This window comes from Pan paniscus, chromosome 20 (assembly GCF_029289425.2).
Source record: "Pan paniscus chromosome 20, NHGRI_mPanPan1-v2.0_pri, whole genome shotgun sequence".
NCBI lineage: Eukaryota > Metazoa > Chordata > Mammalia > Primates > Hominidae > Pan > Pan paniscus.
In genome coordinates this window covers 8,588,486-8,609,534 of record NC_073269.2, presented here as the reverse complement: position 1 = coordinate 8,609,534, position 21,049 = coordinate 8,588,486, and the positions used below count along the sequence as shown (strand labels likewise).

General features: G+C 53.6%; 1 protein-coding gene across 22 annotated transcripts in view; it reads right to left on the bottom strand.

The window, feature by feature from the left end:
* The window catches only part of ANKRD24 (ankyrin repeat domain 24), a 40,727-nt gene that overhangs the window by 11,386 nt on the left and 8,292 nt on the right, over positions 1-21,049 (bottom strand). For 4 of the 22 annotated variants that reach the window (XM_055102825.3, XM_034946746.4, XM_055102828.3 and 1 more), the window contains 14 exons: positions 13,618-13,704; positions 13,381-13,511; positions 13,215-13,303; positions 11,297-11,361; positions 10,506-10,563; positions 6,119-6,189; positions 5,824-5,930; positions 5,463-5,650; positions 4,630-4,667; positions 3,299-3,379; positions 3,065-3,172; positions 2,746-2,940; positions 928-966; positions 743-841 (listed from right to left, as the gene is read on the bottom strand). In XM_055102825.3, the coding sequence (XP_054958800.3) occupies positions 743-841; positions 928-966; positions 2,746-2,940; positions 3,065-3,172; positions 3,299-3,379; positions 4,630-4,667; positions 5,463-5,650; positions 5,824-5,930; positions 6,119-6,189; positions 10,506-10,563; positions 11,297-11,361; positions 13,215-13,303; positions 13,381-13,511; positions 13,618-13,704 (1,356 nt within the window). Of the gene's footprint in view, positions 1-742; positions 842-927; positions 967-2,745; positions 2,941-3,064; positions 3,173-3,298; positions 3,380-4,629; positions 4,668-5,462; positions 5,667-5,823; positions 5,932-6,118; positions 6,190-10,505; positions 10,564-11,296; positions 11,362-13,214; positions 13,304-13,380; positions 13,512-13,617; positions 13,705-14,500; positions 14,775-14,850; positions 15,032-15,182; positions 16,777-21,049 lie in introns of those variants that run through there. The other 18 variants (XM_057300509.2, XM_055102831.3, XM_057300512.2 and 15 more) reach the window with 16 other exon arrangements.

Below are 21,049 nucleotides of genomic sequence, written 5' to 3'. Positions count from 1 at the left end.
CCAAAAAAAAGAAGGACGGATAGAAGGAAAGAGAGAAAGAAGGAAGGGAAGGAAAACGAAGGAAGGAAGGAAAGGAGGGAAGGAGAGAAGGAAGGAAGGAAAGGAGGGAAGGAAGGAAAGGAAGGAAGGAAGGAGAGAAGGAAGGAAGGAAAGGAAGGAAGGAGGGAAGGAAGGAAGGAAAGGAAGGAAGGAAAGGAAGGAAGGAGGGAGGGAAGGAAGGAAGGAGGGAGAAGGGGAAGGAAGGGCCTTTCTGTGTCTGTGCACATTTGTAAATGTGCATGGGTGCATGTGACTGTGGGATTGTTTGTTTGAGACGGAGTCTCGCTCTGTCACCCAGGCTGGAGTGCAGTGGTGCGACCTCAGCTCACTGCAAACTATGCCTCCCGGGTTCAAGTGATTCTCCTGCCTCAGCCTTAAGAGTAGCTGGGACTACAGGTGCGCACCACCATACTCAGCTAATTTTTGTATTTGTAGTAGAGACGGGGTTTCACCATGTTGGCCAGGATAGTCTCGATCTCCTGACCTCGTGATCCGCCCGCCTCGGCCTCCCAAAGTGCTGGGATTACAGGCGTGAGCCCTCGCACCCGGCCAAGACTGTGGGTTTGTGAGTGCATGTGTCTGGTGCGTGTGTTTGCACGTGTGTGAGACTGTGCATACACTGGTGTGACCGTCTTGTCGCTGCTGCAGGAGAGAAGTTCCCCCACCCAGCCCCAGCCCAGCCCTGACTCATCACTGCTCCTACCTCCAGCAGGGACAGCCGGCTCTGCAAACTCTCCACCTCCCGTCCCAGGCTCTCCTTCTCCTCTTGTCTCTCCACCAGCAGCTGCTGTAGCTCTTGCACCTGGGAGCAGCAGTGGAGGCTCAGCTGCCTCTGGGAGGAAAGGCTGGGCAGCAGGAGGGCCGGCTCCTCCCCACCTTCCCACCTACCTGTCTCTCCAGGCTGTGCAGGGAGCTGGCCTCCGGGTACTGATGGGAGAAACAGGGACAGGGGGTTGGATCTGGGCAAGAGGCCTCCCTGCCCCACCTCCTGCTTCATAGCCTCCATTCCATGCACATTCACGCATTCCACGTGCAACTATTGAGCACCTACTGCATTCTGCCCGCTCACTCATTACTATTTATTGAGTACCTGCTGTGTACCAGGCACCATTCTGCCTGCTCACTCATTACTAAACATTTATTGAGCACCTGCTGTATGCTGAGCCCCATTCATTCCTATTTATTTATTTATTTATTTATTATTTTTTTTTTTTGAGACGGAATCTCACTCTGTCCCCCAGGCTGGAGTGCAGTGGTGTGATCTCGGCTCACTGCAAGCTGCGCCTCTTGGGCTCACGCCATCCTCCTGCCTCCGCCTCCTGAGTAGCTGGGACTACAGGCGCCCGCCAACAGGCCCGGCTATTTTTTGTATTTTTAGTAGAGACAGGGTTTCACGGTGTTAGCCAGGATGGTCTCGATCTGCTGACCTCGTGATCCGCCTGTCTCAGCCTCCCAAAATACTGGGATTACAGGCATGAGCCACCGCGCCCGGCCTCATTCCTATTTATTAAGTGCCTACTTTGTGCCAGCTATTGTTCTGACCTGTCACTCAGTATTTATTGAGCACCTACTGTGTGCCAGCATGCACCATTCTGACCAGTCATTCATTTCTAAGTATTTATTAAGTGCCTGCTGTGTGTGCCAGTATGCACCATTCTGGACAATTACTATGTACTTATTAAGCACCTGCTGTATGCCAGGCACCGTTCCATCCACTCATTCACTCAACAAGATTGTTTTTGTTTGTTGTTGTTGTTGTTGTTGTTGAGATGGAGTCTTGCTCTGTCACCCAGGCTGGAGTGCAGTGGTGTGATCTTGGCTCACTGCAACCTCTGCCTCCCGGGTTCAAGCAATTCTCCTGCCTCAGCCTCCCAAGTAGCTGGGATTACAGGCCCCTGCCACCATGCCCAGCTAATTTTTTTTTGTATTTTTAGTAGAGACAGGGTTTCACCATGTTGGCCAGGCTGGTTTCGAACTCCTGACCTCAAGTGATCTGCCCACCTCAACCTCCCAAAGTGCTGGGATTACAGGTGTGAGCCACCGTGCCCAGCCAGAAAGTTTTTACTGGGTGCCTCTTATGGGGCAGACCCTGGTTTTGGCCATTCATTCATACACTCACTTGAATATTCACTCACCCAATCAATATTGATGACGCCCATACTGTGACCCAGGCACCATCAGCCACGCCTGCCCTGGCAGGCTCACAGTCAAATGGGTGGACACACATAAAACAGATGCATGCCCAATAGCAGCAAGTGCTGCAAATGGAAATAAAGAGGCCGGGCGCGGTGGCTCACACCTGCAATCCCAGCACTTTAGGAGGCCGTGGCGGGAGGATCACCTGAGGTCAGGAGTTAGAGACCAGCCTGGCCAATGTGCTGAAACCCCGTCTCTACTAAAAATACAAAACTAGCTGGATGTGGTGGTGGGCGCCTGTAATCCCAGCTGCTTGGGAGACTGAGGCAGGAGAATCGCTTGAACCCGGGAGGCGGAGGTGGCAATAAGCCGAGATCGTACCATTGCATTCTAGCCTGGGCAACAAGAGCGAGACTCCGTCTCAAAAACAAAACAAAACCAAAAATAAATAAATAAAAAATAAAGTGAACTAGCGAGTTGGCCGGGGGGGTGGTGGGGGGTGATGTTACAATTTTAAAGAAAGTGGGCATGGGAAGTGGGCATGGGAAGTGTCTTTGGTGAGGAGCCTACTGCATAAAGTAGGTGAGGTAAAGAGCTGTGGGGCCATCTGGGGCTAGAGCATTCCAGGCAGAGGACACAGGTGGTGCAAAGGCCCTGAGGCAGGACTGCGCTAGAGCATTCCAGGCAGAGGACACTGGTGGTGCAAAGGCCCTGAGGCAGGACTGCGCCTGGCGAGTTGGAGGAACAGCGAGGAGGCCCAGGTGGCTGCAGCAGGGTGGGGAGGGAGAGAGACGGAGGAGGGAAGGTGGGAGAAAAGTAGGGGGATCTTCATGCCTGCATCGACCCCACCCAGGCTTGGCCCACACCCAAATCTCCGAGGCCTCCTAACCTCCTGCTGCCTCCGTTCCTTGTGCTGTTCCAGGCCCCGGATCTTCTGCAGGAGGCGGCCCCTCTCCTGCCGCAGCCTCACGATCTCCTCATAGGCATCTCGATCATCCTGTTCCCCTCCCCACCACGGCCTTTAGATGGGGCCTAAGGTCGCCCCATCCCAGGTCTCAGCCAGAGCCCCTCCCCGCGCCTGGGGGCTCCCCACGCCTCCTCCCGTGCCCAGAGCATCTCTCACCGGCATGGGGATGCTGGCGGGAGGTGGAGGCGCCTTCCGCTTCTTGGGGGCCCCCTGCTTTCCATGGCTGGACATAGAGTTCTGGGAAGGGAGGGGAGAGAGAGTGAAGGGGGCCGATCGGGGGGCCATGCCAGCCTCCCCCACAGTAAACCAACCCAGCCAGCCCCAGCCATGGCCTGACTTCCCGAGAACATGGAACCAGCCCCTGCCTCCTCCCGCTTACTTATCCCAGCAAAGCGCAGACAAGACCAACTCCCTGTAAGTTCCAGATCCTACTCTTTACTCTCTGCTCCTCTCTGTCCCTCAGTTCTTTCCCCAGCTAGACCACATTGCCCACACGTTTTCACTCCTCTGTGGAACAGAGATGCTTTAAAACTGGGAGAGGGGCCAGCGCGGTGGCTCACACCTGTAATCCCAGCACTTTGGGAGGCCAAGGTGGGTGATCACTTGAGGTCAGGAGTTCGAGAGCAGCCTGGACAACATAGAGTGAAACCCCGACCCCACTAAAAATACAAAAAATTAGCTGGGCGTGGTGGCGCACGCCTGTAGTCCCAGCTACTAGGGAAACTGAGGCCGGAGAATCACTTGAACCTGGGAGGCAGAGGTTGCAGTGAGCCGAGATCACGCCATTGCACTCCAGCCTGGGTGACAGGGCGAGACTCCATCTCTCAAAAAATAAAACAAACAAACAAACAACAACAACAACAAAAAAAACTAGGAGAGGGGTCGGGCTCAGTGGCTCATGCCTGTAATCCCAGCACTTTGGGAGGCCGAGGCGGGTGGGTCACTTGAGGCCAGGAGTTTGAGACCAGCCTGGCCAACAGGGTGAAACCCTGTCTCTACTAAAAATACAAAAATTAGCCAGTTGTGGTGGGTGCCTGTAATCCCAGTTACTAGGGAGGCTGAGGCAGGAGAATTGCTTGAACCCAGGGGGTGAAGGTTGCAGTGAGCCAAGATCGAGCCACTGTACTCCAGCCTGGGCGACAGAGTGAGACTCCATCTCGGGGAAAAAAAAACACAAAAAAACTGAAAGAGGGGAAGAGGCCAGATCTGCTTCCTTCCCCGAAGACACCAACCCTCAACAACCTCAGTCCCCACTGCCATCCCACCCCAGCCCCATAATTTGGCCCCATCCAGTATTCTCACCCAGTTCTGGGAGTTAGGCTGAGCACACTGCCGCCACTTGGTGGCAGCATACCCTGAAGGTAGCATTCTTTCCAAACAGGTTTTCCCAGGTCTAACTTCCTTCTCTTCTCACAGAGCTTGGGGCAGGGGAGAAGTTAGTGTGGATGCAGGGAGGAGGGGCTCCTTCACTGCTTTGGGGTCCATACCTGAGATGACGCCTCGCCTGAATCATCCTCTGTGAGGGCTGGGGAGAGAGGGAAGCAGGGTCAGGCATTCTGTTCCCAGGCCCAGGAAGGGCATTGGTGGGCCCCAGGGACTTGTAGGGGGCTCCCGATTTCCCCAAGAATCAGGGCGTTTAAGGTAGAAATCTGGCGCTTGGGTAGAGTGCTGAGAGAGGGACTTGGGACTGTTAAAAAGAGAGGATAGGCTGGATGGGGTGGCTCATGCCTGTAATACTAGCATTCTGGGAGGCCGAGGCGGGTGGATCACCTGAGTTCAGGAGTTTGAGACCAGCCTGGCCAACGTGGTGAAACCCCGACTCCACTAAAAATACAAAAATTAGCCAGGCGTGAGGGACTTAGGCGGCAGGCACCTGGAGTTCCAGCTACTCCGGAAGGTGAGGCAGGAGAATTGCTTGAACCACGTCTAGCTAATTTTTGTGTTTTTAGTGGAGACAGGGTTTCACCATGTTGGTCAAGCTGGTCTTGAACCCCTGACCTCAAGTGATTCGCCCACCTCGGCCTCCCAAAGTGCTGGGATTACAGGCATGAGCCACCTTGCCCAGCAGGGGGTGCCCTTCTTAGGACAGGCAAAGTTCTTACTGTACAGATGACCCGGGAAAGCAGAAGCAGACCCCCTCCCAGACTACTCCAAATGCCCTGGGGCTCCTTGAAACTGTTCTGAGTAGAATTGGGTAAGCTCTGGGACCTCCTAGAATGCAGCCAATCGGGGGTACCTTGAAACTATTCACGATAAAGAAAAGGGGAGTGACAAGAAGCTGCCAAGAAGCAAATGCATTGGGGAGGTGGGGCTTGCATACCGCTGGGTGGGGAGGGGCGCTGGGCCGCCTCTTGCAGAAGGTGCAGGATGAGTTTGTCCCCCGCCAGGGCGCCATAGTGAGCCGCGTCCTGCCCCAGCGCATCGGTGATGCCCGGCTGGGCTCCGCCCTGCAGCAGGACCTCCACTGTTTCGGGGCTGGCCCCCTCACAGGCCAGCATCAGGGCCGTCCTACCAGGGGAGGGGGCTACTGAGGAGATGAGAACATCCCCCAAGCACCCATGCCCACCTCAGCACCCAGGCCAGGCTGGGAAGAGGAGGCTGGCTAGATCGTCTTACTTAGGTTAAGTCTTGCCGAAGGTCACACAGCATAGGGTGGACTGGCTGGGAGGGGAGATGCTCACCTGCCTTGCAGGTCCTGATCGTTCGCAGCAGCCCCTTGCTGCAGTAGGAGACGGCACAGGTCTGTGTGACACATCTGAGCTGCTATAATGAGGGGTGTTGCGCCTGACTGGTAGGGAGGAGGAGGGATGCGATGGCATGAGAAACTGACCCCCGGGAGGTGCAGAAGCCTATATAACTGCCCTTGAGTTTCACCTCAAACTTTCTCAGACTTTCAAAGCGTGCCTGAGATACTGCCACTTGGTGGCAGCATACCTCAAGCATAACATCTTCCCCGAAGAGATCCCAGAAGCTTACCCGATCTTGGGGGTTTAGATGTGCCTTAAAGGAGCAGAGCACCTCTGAGCAGGAGAGACAGCCACCAGCCGCTGCAAAAGAGAAAAGGTTGTCCGGTGCGGTAGCTCAACCCTGTAATCCCAGCACCTTGGGAGGCCAAGGCAGGAGGATCGCTTGAGTCCTGGAGTTTGAGACCAACCTGGGCCAACACAGTGAGACCCTGTCTCTACAAAAAAAAAAAAAAAAAAAAAAAAGCAAACATTATCTGGGTGTGGTGGCGTGTGTCTGTGGCCCCAGCTACTCAGGAGGCTGAAGCGGGAGGACCGCTTGAGCTCAGGAGTTCAAGGCTGCAGTGAACCATGATGGCACCACTGCACACCGGCCTGGGTGACAGAGTGAGATCTTGTCTCAAAAACCGAGAAAAGAAAGGAAGAAAAACAAAAGGGGGAAGAGTAGGGGTAGGGTGAGACTTTGACATTTTCTGGGGACTTTCTGCCTGGGTGTGACCCTGCTCCTTTATTTCATGAGAAATTCCCACGTGCCCTGAGGAATTTGTAACAAAGGCAAGTTTTGCATTTTACAGATGCAGCAACTGAGGCCCAACCAGGCCAGTGGTCACCCACTGGGGTAAGAGGCAGAGTCAGATCTAGGATCTAGGTCTGCCGACTGCCAGTCCCAAGCACTGTGGTTCCCTCTACTTTTTGTAGAGACGGGGTCTCACTGTGTTGCCCAGACTGGTCTCGAACTCCTGGGCTCAAGTGATCCTCCTGCCTAGGCCTCCCAAGGGCCTGGGATTACAGGAATGAGACCCACACTACAAGCCATGTGCAACCGTGCCTGGCTAATTTTTATTTTATTTTATATATTTTATTTTATTTTATTTTTTTAGAGACAGGGTCTTGCTATGTTGCCCAGGCTTTTCTTGAACTCCTGGGCTCAAGCAATCTGCCGCCGGGACTGTAGGCGTGCACCACCACTCCTGGCTAATTCTTTTTTTCTCATTTTTTTATGGAAATGGAATGTCACTATATTGCCCAGGCTGGTCTCAAACTCCTGGGTTCAAGCAATCCTCCTGCCTCTGGCTCCCAAAGTGCTGGGATTATAGGCTGCAGCCACCATGCCCCGCCCCGTTTATGTGTTTATGTATTTATTTAATTTAATTTATTTATTTATTTATTTATTTATTTTTGAGACGGAGTCTTGCTCTGTCACCCAGGCTGGAGTGCAGTGGCCCAATCTCGGCTCACTGCAACCTCCACCTCCCGGGTTCACGCCATTCTCCTGCCTCAGCCTCCCGAGTAGCTGGGACTACAGGCACCCGCCACCACGCCTGGCTAATTTTTTGTATTTTTAGTAGAGATGGGGTTTCACCGTGTTAGCCAGGAGGGTCTCGATCGCCTGAGCTCGTGATCCACCCGCCTCGGCCTCCCAAAGTGCTGGGACTACAGGCGTGAGCCAACGCACCCGACCTATTTTATTTTTTGAGATGGAGTCTCCCTCTGCACCCACGCTGGAGTGCAGGGGTGTGATCTTGGCTCACTGCAACCTCCGCCTCCCAGGTTCCAGCGATTCTCCTGCCTTAGCCTCCCGAGTAGCTGGGATTATAGGCATGAGCCATCACGCCTGGCTAATTTTTATATTTTTAGTAGAGATGGGGTTTTGCCATGTTGCCCAGGCTGGTCTCAAACTCCTGGGCTCAAGCAATCCTCCCACCTCTGACTCCCATAGTGCTAGGATTACAGGCGTGCACCACTGTGCCTGGCCTGTCTATTTATATTTTAAGAGATCCCTCCTACTGCCATTTGCCCAGGACCAGAGTGGAAACAGGGAGGCTCCCCAGGAGGCTGTGCAGCTGAGACAAGGGCATGGTCTCTGGAATCCCTGGGTATGAATTCCACCAGGTTGACATCCAGTCTGATTAAGCACAAAAATCCATTTTTCAGTCAACAAACTCTGTTTGAATACCTGCTGTATGTCTGAGGCAGTATGAGGTTTTGATTGCTGCAAACCTTATCTACAACACGTAGAACAGTGCCTGACACACAGTAGGTACTCAATAACTGTTTGTTGTTGTTGTTGGTTGGTTTGTTTTTTTGAGATGGGGTCTCGCTCTGTTGCCCGGGCTGTGCAGGGGCATGATCTCGGCTCACTGCAACCTCCACTTCCCGGGTTTAAGCGATTCTCCTGCCTCAGCCTCCCGAGTAGCTGGGATTACAGGCACATGCCTCCATGCCTGGCTAATTTTTTGCATTGTTTAGTAGAGACGGGGTTTCACCGTGTTAGCCAGGATGGTCTTGATCTCCTGACCTCGTGATCCGCCCGCCTCAGGCTCCCAAAGTGCTGGGATTATAGGCGTGAGCCACCGCACCCGGCCTTAATTTTTTATTATTAGTAGAGACAGGGTTTCACCATGTTGGCCAGGCTATTCTCGAACTCCTGACCTCTGCTAATCTGCCCGCCTGGGCCTCCCAGAGTGCTCAGTTAACTGTTGAGTGACAAAAACCAACGGACTCCTATATTGTGACCAGAAGCATTGCCGCCACTAGGTGGCAGCATACTCCAACTGCAGAGAATTCTCACCCAGTGACTAAAACCCCCAAAGCCCTATTTTATTCTGAGTTTCCGAAAGAACAGATGTTTCTTGAGTCGTCAGCGAAAGCCATGCCTGAATTTCACGGGGACAGCGGACAGGTCGGGGGCTGGGTTCTGGTTCAAGTCAGTGGGTCCCTTTCCCTCCCTCTGGGAAGGAGTTTGGATTAGGTGATTATGAGGGTACCAGCTGCCTGGAGCTATGGTTTTCCTGGTATCTCCTAGGAGCTCCTCAAAGGAAATTAAACCCTAGGGACCTCTCCTCATCCTCACAAAGCCCAGGAGTACATTCGGCTGCTCCTTGAGGTCAGACAACCTGGATTCCCTACGATTTACCTGCTGCGGACAAGTGACAGCCTCATTAAGCCTCATCAAGCCTCATCTGTGCAATGGGCTAATAGCCTGTGGTTCAAAGGGTAACCGGGATTTATGATGGGCTCCAGTGCCTGGCACACAGTAGGTAATAAAAAAGGAGAAGGGCCAGCACGGTGGCTCACGCCTGTAATCCCAGCACTTTGGGAGGCCAAGGCAGGCGGATCACGAGGTCAGGAGATCAAGACCATCCTGGCTAACACAGTGAAACCCCGTCTCTACTAAAAAATACAAAAAAATTAGCCGGGCATGGTGGCAGGCGCCTGTAGTCCCCGCTACTCGGGAGGCTGAGGCAGGAGAATGGCGTGGACCCGGGAGGCGGAGCTTGCAGTGAGCCGAGATCACGCCACTGCACTCCAGCCTGGGTGACAGAGCGAGACTCCACCTCAATTAAAAAAAAAAAAAAAAGGGAGAAGGGCCGGCACGGTGGCTCAGGCCTGTAATCCCAGCACTTTGGGAGGCCGAGGCGGGCAGATCACCTGAAGTCAGGAGTTCGAGACCAGCCTGGCCAACATGGTGAAACCCCATCTCTACTAAAAATACAAAAAAATTTTAGGTGCGTGTTGTGGCATAGGTCTGTAGTCCCAGCTACTCAGGAGGCTAAGGCAGAAGAATTGCTTGAACCTGGGAGGTGGAGGTTGCAGTGAGCCAAGACTGCGCCATTGCACTCCACCCTGGGCGACAGAGGGAGATTCTATGTCAAGAAAAAAAGGAGGAGGCTAGGTGAGGTGGCTCACGCCTGTAATTCCAGCACTTTGAGTGGCCGAGGTGGGAGGATCATTTGAGCCCAGGAATTTGAGATCAGCCTGGGCAACATAGCAAGATCCCGTATCTACAAATAAATTTAAAATATTAGCCAGGCATGGTGGTGCACGCCTGTGGTCCCAGCTACTTGGGAGTCTGAGGTAGGAGGATGGTTTGAACCCGGGAGGTCAAGGATGCAGTGAGCCATGATTGCACCACTGTACTTCAGCCTGGGCAACAGAGCAAGACCCTATCTCATAAAAAGAAAAGGAAGGCCAGGAGCGGTGGCTCACGCCTGTAATCCCAGCACTTTGGGAGGCCAAGGCGGGTGGATCACCTGAGGTCAGGAGTTCGAGACCATCCTGGCCACCATGGTGAAACCCCGTCTTTACTAAAAATACAAAAACATTAGCCAGGTGTGGTGGCGGGTGCCTCTAGTCCCAGCTACTCGGGAGGCTGAGGCAGGAAAATTGCTTGAACCTGGGAGATGGAGGTTACAGTGAGCTGAGATCTCACCACTGCACTCCAGCCTGGGCAACAGAGTGAGACTCCGTCTCAAAAAAAAAAAAAAAAGAAAGAAAGAAAGAAAGGAGGAGACAGGAAGCTTCACAGCAGGTCAGGTCCCTAGGGCCCTGGGCAGAATAACCCCCAAGTCTAGCACCATCTGGGCTTCGGGGTCAGGGCAGGGCTGGGCTGCACCCACCTGCATGGTGTAGGGCAGTCCACCCGCTGCTGTCCACGACGTCCACCACGCAGGAAGCCTGGGGATGGGGCGAGTCCTTTGAGGCGGAGCCATCCTTCTTGCTGCCTGATTTCTCTAGGACTGCCTTCCCCACCCTGGGCTCTGCTATACTTCAGCCTCACCCTTCCCTGGCCCCCAAGGGACTCCATTTTCATGAAAATTGGTGAGAAAAGAAAATAGCTGGGAGCTGAGAAGCAGCTGGGAATTTGGGGAGTAGCCAGGAACTCTGGGAGTGTCTGGGGCTAAGGAAGGACCCAGGGCTTGGGGAGAAACAGAGCTCAGGAAATACCTGGCATTGGGAGTATATATATTTTAGATGGTGTTTCGCTCTTGCAACCTCCGCCTCCCAAGTTCAAGGGATTCTCCTGCCTCAGCCTCCCTAGTAGCTGGGATTGCAGGCACACACCACTATTCCCAGCTAATTTTTTGTATTTTTAGTAGAGATGGGGTTTCACTGTGTTGGCCAGGCTGGTCTCGAACTCCTGACCTCAGGCGATTTCACCAGCCTCAGCCTCCCAAAGTGCTGGGATTACAGGCGTGAGCCACCATGCCCGGCTTGGGAGTACATCTTAAATAGGAGAAGCATGTGGATGGTCTGAGAGTACCTGGTTATCCAGGGAGTAGCTAGGGTTCTGGAGTAAAAGGGGCCAAGGAATATCTAGGATTCATAGAGCATCTGGGGGTTCAAGGAATTGCTGGAACTCAGGAGTAGTAGGGGCCAAGGGAGTAGCTGAGATAAGATAGTAAATGACCTGCAGTAGTTGCTTCAAGCACTGTGGGTGCCCGTATTTGGCGGCCAGGTGGAGGGCATTGTAACCTGGGGAAGGAAAGAAGATTTACTGGAGCTCCAGCTATTCAAGTAGCTCCCAGCTGCTCCCCAAGCCATGTCAACTACTTGTGATGAGTTTCTGAGTCTAGCAAAGTCTGTAAACCCTAGTATTTCTCTCCTTTTTTTCCTGCAGAAAGGATCTTGCTCTGTCGCCCAGGCTAGAGTGCAGTGTGATCATAGCTCACTGTAGGCTTCAACACCTAGGCTCAAGCGATCCTCCTGTCTCAGCCTTCCGAGTAGCTGGGACTACAAGCAAGTGCCACCATGTCTGGCTAATTTATTTGTATTTTCTGTAGAGACAGGGGTCTTGCTATGTTGCCCAAGCTCGTCTTGAACTCCTTGGCTCATGCGATCCTCCCACCTCAGCCTCCCAAAGTGCTGGAATTAACAGGCATGAGCCATTGTGCCCGGCCATCAGGTACTTCTCAAAACCATGCTATTCCCTGTACCCAGAGACTCTCTAAGCCATGGCTAGTCTGTATTCCAGACAATCCCATCTCAGCGACTGTCCACACCCACCTATTCCTCAAGCCCTATTGCCTCAGCTACTCCCCATGTCCCCAGATACTCTGCAGGTTCCACTACACCAGTTTCAGCTCTGCCCTTCACAACCCACAGTTGCTGTATATGTTCTTGCCAATCCATATACCCTTCCTCTTCCAAATGCCAACTCTGTCCCTGTCTGATGCTCCATGAATCCCCAGCTATTCCATATTCCCTGCCCACCATGCCTGTGACCCTAAAGCTTCAGATTTGACTGTGTCCCCATGCCTAGTTGCCTCCTGAGCCCCAACTACTCCTTTTGGCCGCACATTTTTATCTCAGTTATTCCCCCCAGGTCTCCAGTTAAGTGATACATACATACAAGTTCTCCTCGTAACCCAGCTACTCCAAGAGCTCAAGCTACTCCCACAGCTCCAGCTACTCCTAGATCCCAGCTATCCCATACACCTCAGATATTCCCCAAACTCTACTTGTTATTCTCTTGCCCCAGATACTTTGCAAGCTCAGCTACTCCCATGAATCCAGCTCCTCCTCCAAACTCCAAGTAGTTCCCTTCAGTCACTTCCTTGATCTCGGATACTCCTATATCCCAGATGCACCTCAAAGCTTAGTTCGTCCAATGGTCCCAGTTATCTCCCAAGCCCCAGTTCTTCCTCTGCCTCAGTCACTTTCTAGAAACTTCCCCAGGCTTGGCATGGTGGCTCACACCTATAATCTCAGCACTTTGGGAGGCTGAGGTGGAAGGATCACTTAGAGCCCAGGAGTTCAAGACCGGCCTGAGCAACACAGGGAGACCCCATCCCTACTAAGAATAGAAAAATTAACTGGGCATGGTGGTGTGCGCCTATAGTCCTAGCTACTTGGGAGGCTGAGGTTGGAGGGGATCCCTTGAGCCCAGGAAATGGAGACTGCAGTGAGCTGAGATCATGCCCACTGCACTCAAGCCTGGGTGACAAAGGGAGACCCTGTCCCTCCCCCCAAAAAAGAAAAACAAAACAACAAAACCCCAGAAACTTTGCAGCTATCCCCCAAGCCCCAGCTACTTCCCCATGCCAGCTACTTCCCCATCCAACTGAACCAATACCTGAATCCTAGTCACTCCCCATCCACAAGCTGTCCACTGGCTTTGCTCGGTGCCAGCCACAGTCTCTATCTTTGGCCACCCCATCCTAACATGCCCCTGTGTGTCTCCCTGGGGGCAGGGGAGGAGCACCAGAGGGAGCCTCCCCTTTTTTCAGCGGGGAACATTGAGACCTGGGAGCAGGGTCTGGCTGGACCCTCAGGCTGGGCACCTGGGCTCAGTTCCTCCTCCCTCCCCGGGGCCCAGCTGGCAGTACCTGCCCCGTCCGTGCTCATGACATTGCTGCCATGAGCTATCATCACCTCCAGACAGCTGGCCGCACCCCGCATGGCCGCCAGGTGGAACCTGGAAGTGAGAGACAAGGGATCAGCCGCAAGGTTGCCACCCCTCAGCCATCTCACTCCCGGGTCGCGGGCACTCACGCGGACTTGCCCTCGGGGTCTAGCTTCGTGGGCACCAGCCCCTTGCGGGCGATGAGGGCGGCCACCCGAGGTGCATCGTTGTTTTCCACGGCTTGTAGCAGCCTCTCGTCACTCTTGCCCCAGTCTTGACTCTGCAGGGCACGCCCAGAGGTGCGTGGGGCAGGGTTGGCTGCTGTCCCCTCCCCACGCCCCCTGACAGGGGCTCCGGGCTCTCACCACCTGCCCCTGGGCACTTGCCTGGCGCCTGCCTCTGGCTGCCGGCTTCGGGATGGGGCAGGGGCCACAGGGCGGGCAGGAGCCAAGGTCAGTGGGGCTGAGCCGCAGCTGCAGGGGGAGGTGGTCCTGGGCGAGGGGGTCCTCAGTGTCCCCCAAATCTGCGAACCCCAGCATCTGCCCCCAGGCCCATCACCCCAGTTGTCCAACAAAAGCCCACCACCAGCATCATCCCCTGAGCAGCCCCCTGGCATCTATTTCCAAAACGTTGTTCCCTGGGCTGAGCATGGAGGCTCACGCCTGTAATCCCAGCATTTGGGGAGGCCAAGGTGGGAGGATCGCTTGAGCCTAGGAGTTTGAGACCAACCTGGGCACCATAGTAGGACCCCATCTCTACAAAAAATAAAAATAATCAGCAGGGCATGGTGGCTCATGCCTGTAGCTGCTTGGGAGGCTGAGGTGGGAGGATCATTTGAGCCCAGGAATTTTGAGACCAGCCTAGGCAACACAGCAAGACCCACTCTGTACAATAAAAAAAGTTGTCCCCCAATTCATCCCTTAGTGAAAGCCACCCCTGCAACATCGCCCCCAGCAAATGGATCCATGAGTCTTTTCCAAACTACCCTCCAAAGTCCCATCTGAACCCCTAAAAGGCCCCTTTAAATGCCTCTCAGGACCATCCTCTGCCCTGTTTATCCACAACTGCCCTGAAATGCCACCACTGTCCCCTAAACATCCCGAGGCTTCTCCCCTCAACACTATAGCCTGAAATGCATTACGAAATGTCTCCCCCAAATTCCTGAAGTGTTCTGTAAAACCATCCTTCCCAATGATACCGTCATGTCCCAAAAATATCCTCCAAAAACATCCCTCAAATGTTCTCCCAAACTGTTCTCCAAATCATTACCTCTTCGCAAAATCGGCTCTCCCAAAATAGCTTCCAAGTTGTCCCCTCAATGACCCCATCTGTCTCCAAAATGTTTTCCCAAAACTGCACCCCCCAATGCCCTCTAAATGTTCCTAAATGTCCCCATTTGTTTCAAAGAGTCTTCCAAAACGCGTCCACATGTCTCCCCAAATGTCTCTTCCATTCCCCCAAAAGCTGCCCCAACCTCTGTTCCCCCCCACTCCCCGCCGCCGACCATCTTTCCCGGGTCTGGAATGGGGGGGTGGTCCAGGTCAGCCGGGGCCGGGGAAGGGAGGGGAGAGGAGGTACCCGCGCCCCGCCCGCTCCTGCGCCCCCTCCCCGGGCCCTACCGCGAAGGAGGCGGCTGCGCACAGACACAGCTGCTTCATGGCGTCCGGGGCGCGGGGCGCGGGGGGCACACGGGGTTCCAAGAGGAGGCGGCCAGAGGGTCCGGAGGGACCGCGGGGAGCGGCCGGAGGGCGGGGCTGGGCGCTGCCGGAGCTCCCCGCCCCGCCCGCCCGGTCCCGCCCTCCCTGGTGCCGCCCCCTCCCCCTTGCCTTCCTCGCCAGCCCCCTCCCCCACGGGATGGAATGGGAAGACCCAGGTAGGGGGCTGGGGGCTGGGGGCTGGGGGCTGGGGGCTGAGGGCTGAGGGAAGGGGCGCCGCCCCGGCCCCTCCTGACCTTGTCGCCTGGAGGATGAGGAGGACGCGGCGCCGGGGGCCCGGCTCCCTCACCAGCGCAGGCCGCCGGCTGCATCTCCAGGGGACCCGCGGGCGTCCATCTCCACCTCCTCCGAGTCGGCCAAGGGCGCGCAGGTGCCTCCGGGCCCGCGACGTCCGCAGCCTCGCACCTCCACGCGGCCGGCAGGGCTCTCGCCACTCACACTTTCATTCATTCACTCATTCATTCGTTCGCCCATTCGTTCGTTCATTCACCGGCCCGCCCATTCATTCATTCGTTCACTCACCCATTCGTTCATTCACTTATTCATTCGTTCATTCACTCGTTCATTCATTCACTCACTCGTTCATTCGTTCACCCACTCGTTCATTCCTTCACTCATTTGTTTATTCGCTCACCCTTTCATGCATTAATTCACACACCCATTCGTTCATTCACTTATTCATTCATTCATTCGCTTGTTCATTCGTTCATTCACTCGTTCATTCCTTCACCCATTTGTTTATTCGCTCACCCTTTCATTCATTCACTCATTCATTTGTTCACCCATTCACGGGCTCACCCATTCATTCATTCACTTATTCATTCGTTCATTTACTCGTTCATTCGTTCACCCATTTATTTGCTCACCCTTTCATTCATTCATTGGCCTCACCCATTTGTTCATTCATTCATTCTTATATGACCCATTCATTTATTCATTCGCACACCATTCCTTCCTTCATTCACTCATTCCTGCATTCATTAACTCACTCATTTGTTCATCCATTTGTTGGCTCACCCATTCATCCATTCATTAGTTCACTCACCCATTCATTTGTTCACCACCCATTCATTCATTTGTTCATTCCCGCACCATTCATTCATTCCCACACTCATTTGCTCATTCATTGGCACGCCCATTCGTTCATTCATTCACTCATTGCCTCATCCATTCATTCATTCAATCAGTCATTCGTTCATTCATTCATTCATTCGCCACTGGGGAGCTGCAATCCTACACACCTGAATTTGAATCCAGCACCCCGCCCCTGCCCCAGCCTTTCCTACCTATATGACTGGGCCAACAGACTTACCTATTTTGGACTTCTCCTTCCTCCTCTGTAAAATGGGTTTCATAATAAATAGTTGCTACTGCGGAGGGTTACCGAGAGGATGCAAGGTACTACCTGCGCAGCACTCAGTCGACCAGTGCCTAGCATACAGTAAGCGCACAATAAAACTGTGACTCGTTCCTCACAGAAAGAGCTAGCTGGTCCCGGCGCAGCTCTGACATTCTCTAGCCATTTCCGGTCATTTTCCGCCACTCCTGGGACCCACGGCTCCCCCGGTAGAGGAGGGGCCTTGGGTTCCTTTCTGTCACTGCAGCGTCCCCAGTGCCTGGCCCATGGCAGGTGCTCCACAAACATGCATCAGATGAACACTTGGGGGAGATGCTCCTTCAAGCAGTAAGCATTTATTGAGCGCCCACTGGATGCCACGCAGCATTCGCAGGCCTGGAGACTCTGGGGCACAGCCAAGACCCTTGCAGGTAATTGGCATTTTAGAAGGAGCCCTGGAGGCCAGGCGCGGTGGCTCGCGCCTGTAATCCCAAAACTTTGGGAGGCCGAGGCGGGCAGATCACCTGAGGTCAGGAGTTCGAGAACAGCTTGGACAACATAGTGAAACTTCGCCTCTACTAAAAATGCAAAAATTAGCCAGGTGTGGTAGCGGGCGCCTGTAATCTCAGCTACTCAGGAAGTGAGGCAGGAGAATCGCTTGAACCCGGGAGGCAGAGGTTGCAGTAAGCCGAGATCGCGTCACTGCACTCCAGCCTGGGTGACAGAGCGAGACTCCACTGCAAAACAAATAACAACAAAAACAAACAAACTAAAACAACAACAACAACAACAAAACCGAGGTCTTCCAGACCCAGAATTTAAGAGCAACGATGCAGCAGACAGGCGACAGGGGCTTGAATTAAGTTTGGTTATATCATCCTTGCTGTGTGACCTTGAGCTAATCGCTTTCCCTCTCTGAAATTCTCCCTCTCAATTTCTCAACTGTTAAATGAGATAGATAATAGGACAGGCACCAAGGAAGCACTGTGGGCATTTGAGGCTGGATCTTTCTCTAGAGTGGGGCTGTCCTGGGCACTGCAGGGTGCTGAGCAGCATCCCTGGCCTCCACCCACTCCACACCAGGAGCACCTCCAAGTTGTGACAACCACAGATATCCCAGCATTGGCAAGTGTCCCTCCATTGACACACTGACCACTGGCTTAGGGCTGGGTGAGCATCGAGCATTTACACGTCGGTGTGGTCTGTGATTCTTCTTAGACTTGTACTTTTTTTCTTTTGAGACGGAGTCTTGCTCTGTCACCCAGGCTGGAGTGCAGTGGTGCGATCTCGGCTCACTGCAAGCTCTGCCTCCCGGGTTCAAGCAATTCTCCTGCCTCAGCTTCCCGAGTAGCTGGGATTACAGGCACACGCCACCACGCCTAGCTAATTTTTGTATTTTAGTAGAGACGGGGTTTTGTCATGTTGGCCAGGCTGGTCTTGAACTCTGACCTCGTGATCCACCTGCCTTGGCCTCTCAAAGTGTTGGGATTACAGGCGTGAGCCACTGCGCCCGGCCCTCTTAGACACCTTTGGACAAGAGGAGGGAGGAGTGGGAACCAAGGCAGGAAAATGGAAATTGACAGGCATTTGGGAAGGAGGGTGTCCTTGGAACTCTTCTCTCCTTCCACCCTTGGGGGTGGGGAGGTCCTCTGAGCTTCTCCAGAGAAGAGACCGAAATGGATCTCCCAGCTCAGGGCTTCGGTTTCCAACTGTCTCCTACACTTGTCCTCCTGGATGCCATACAAGATCAGAGCAAATGGCCAAGCACGGTGGCTCACGCCTCTCATCCCAGCACTTTGGGAGGCCGAGGCAGGCAGATCACCTGAGATGGGGAGTTCGAGACCAGCCTGACCAACATGGCAAAACCCTGTCTCTACTAAAAATACAAAAAATTAGCTGGTCGTGGTGGCGGGCGCCTGTAGTCCCAGCTACTCGGGAGACTGAGGCAGGAAAATGGCATGCACCCGGGAGGCGGAGCTTGCAGTGAGCAGAAGTCGTGCCATTGCACTCCAACCTGGGTGACAGAGTGAGACTCCCTCTCTAAAAACAAACAAACAAACAAACAAAAACCTGGGCGCGGTGGCTCACGCCGAGATCGCACCACTGCACTCCAGCCTGGGAGACACAGCAAGACTCCATCTGAAAAAAATCAATCAATCAATCAGAGCAAATGCCCCTCGGAGCCCACTGAGGTGTGTACCATGGATACTGTCAGCCCTCCAGGCTTCATCCAAGCCCTGGCATCACCCTGACACCTCTCTCTTGCCCCACACTCGGTCCACCGGCCAAGCCCACTGGCTGCACACTGTGTCCTGTTCTGCCCCTTCTCACCCCTTCCACGGCCACCACCATAGTCTAGCCCCATCACTGCAGGTTCTGCCTCTGGGATGCATCTTTCTTCTTCAGCCTCTGACCTTGTCCCCTTGTCCCTTCTCCCCCAGCAGCCAGAGGCAGCTTCCTAAACCTGCATCAGATCTCATCTCTCCTGCACAAAAGCCTCCGGAGACCTCACTCAGCTTAAAATGCAAACTGCTCACAGCAGCCCAGATCCTGCCCACTGCCTGTTTCCGTAGAGAATGGTATTTACACGTGTGAGTCGTTGGAGTGGGGAGAGAAAAGCAAAATAAGAATCATCCTTCCTGACACGTGAAAAATGATACGAAATTCACATTTCTGGCTAGGTGCGGTGGTTCACGCCTACAATCTCAGCACTTTGGGAGGCCAAGGTGGGCTGATCACCTGAAGTCAGGAGTTCAAGACCAGCCTGGCCAACATGGTGAAACCTCGTCTCTACTAACAATACAAAAATTAGCTGGGCACGGTGGTGCACGCCTGTAATCCCAGCTGCTCGGGAGTCTGAGGCAGGAGAATCACTTGAAAATGGGAGGCTGAGGTTGCAGTAACCTGAGAGCACTCCAGCCTGGGTGACAGAGCCAGACTCCATCTCGAAACAAAACAAAACAAAACAAAACAATTCATATTTCAGTGTCCATAAATAAAGTTTTATCGGGGCCAAGCCCTGCCCATTCATTTATAGATGGTTGGATGCCACATGCAGGGTATGAAGAAAAAAGTGTAGATAGTCAAAGGCTATTCTCAGGCTGCAATGGCAGAGCTGAGGCTGGTCTGCACCACAAACCAAAAATATTAATCCTCTGGCCTTTTAAGAAAAAATTTGCTAACCCTTCTCTGAGCAGCCCCTCTCTGCCAGTGCCTGACCCCTGACCTCATGGAGTTTTTCCTTCCTTCCTTCCTTCCTTCCTTCCTTCCTTCCTTCCTTCCTTCCTTCCTTCCCTCCCTCCCTCCCTCCCGACGGAGTCTCGCTCTGTCGCCCAGGCTGGAGTACAGTGGCATGATCTCTGCTCACTGCAAACTCCACCTCCCGGCTTCAAGTGATTCTCATGCCTCAGTCTCCCGAGTATCTGGGATTACACGCACCCGCCACCACGCCTGGCTAATTTTTGTATTTTTAGTAGAGACGGGGTATCACCATGTTGACAGGCTGGTCTTGAATCCTGACCTCAGGTGATCTGCTCGCCTCAGCCTCCCAAAATGCTGGGATTACAGGCATGAGCCACCGCGCCTGCCATCATCTCCATTTACATTTCCCTCAGTGCAGTCCATGCTGCCATAGTAGCCTCCTTCTTGTCCTTCAAACAGCTGGGTCCCACCTCCAAGCCTTGGCCTCTGCAGCTCCTTCTGCCTGGAGCACCTGCCCCACCGTGCACATGGCTGCTTTCTTTACTGCTGTCCACTCTTGGAGATGCCTCTTCCAAGAGCCCTTCTCTGACAGCCCTTTCTTAAGCTATATTTTTCCCTCATTGTTGTCTTTTTTTTTTTTTTTTTGACAGAGTCTCGCCCTATTGCCCAGGCTGGAGTGCAGTGGAGGGATCTCGGCTCACTGCAACCCCTGCCTCCCGGATTCAAGCGATTCTCCTGCCTCAGACTCCTGAGTAGCTGGGATTACAGGTGCCCACCACCATGCCTGGCTAATTTTTGTATTTTTTAGTAGATACGGGGTTTTGCTATGTTGGCCAGGCTGGTCTCAAATTCCTGACTTCAAGTGATCCACCCACCTCGGCCTCCCAAAGTGCTGGGATTACAGGCATGAGTCACTGCGCCAGGCCTCTTATCACCACCTAAGATACTACATACCTTTTAAAAAATATTCTGTTTACTCTTATTTTTTATTTTTATTTATTTATTTATTTTGGGACAGGGTCTTGCTCTGTCACCCAGGCTGGAGTGCAGTGGTACAATCACCGTTCACTGTAGCCTCGACCTCCTGGGCTCAAGTGGTCCTCCCATCTCAGCCTCCTGAGTAACTGGAGACCACAGGCACACACCACCATACCCAACTAATTTTTGAATTTTTTTGAAGAGACGGGGTCTTGCTATGTTGCCCAGGCTGGTCTCAAACTCCTGGGCTTAAGTGACCCTCCCATCTTGATCTCCTAAAGTGCTGGGATTACAGGCGTGAGCCACTGCGCCCAGCTTGTTTCCTCTTGATCTCTCCCTTAGAATGTCGCCTCCTTAGGGGCAGTGATTTTTGTCTATCTTAGTCACTGCTGTATTCCATGCAGGACCAGCTATAGGTTTTGCAGGGCTCAGTGAAAAATGAAAATACGAGGCCTGGCCAGGCGTGGTGGCTAATGCCTGTAATCCCAGCACTTTGGGAGGCTAAGGCGGGAGGATCGCTTGAGGCCAGGAGTTCAAGATCAGCCTGGGCAACGTGGTAAGACCTCACTTCTGAAAAAAAAAAAATGC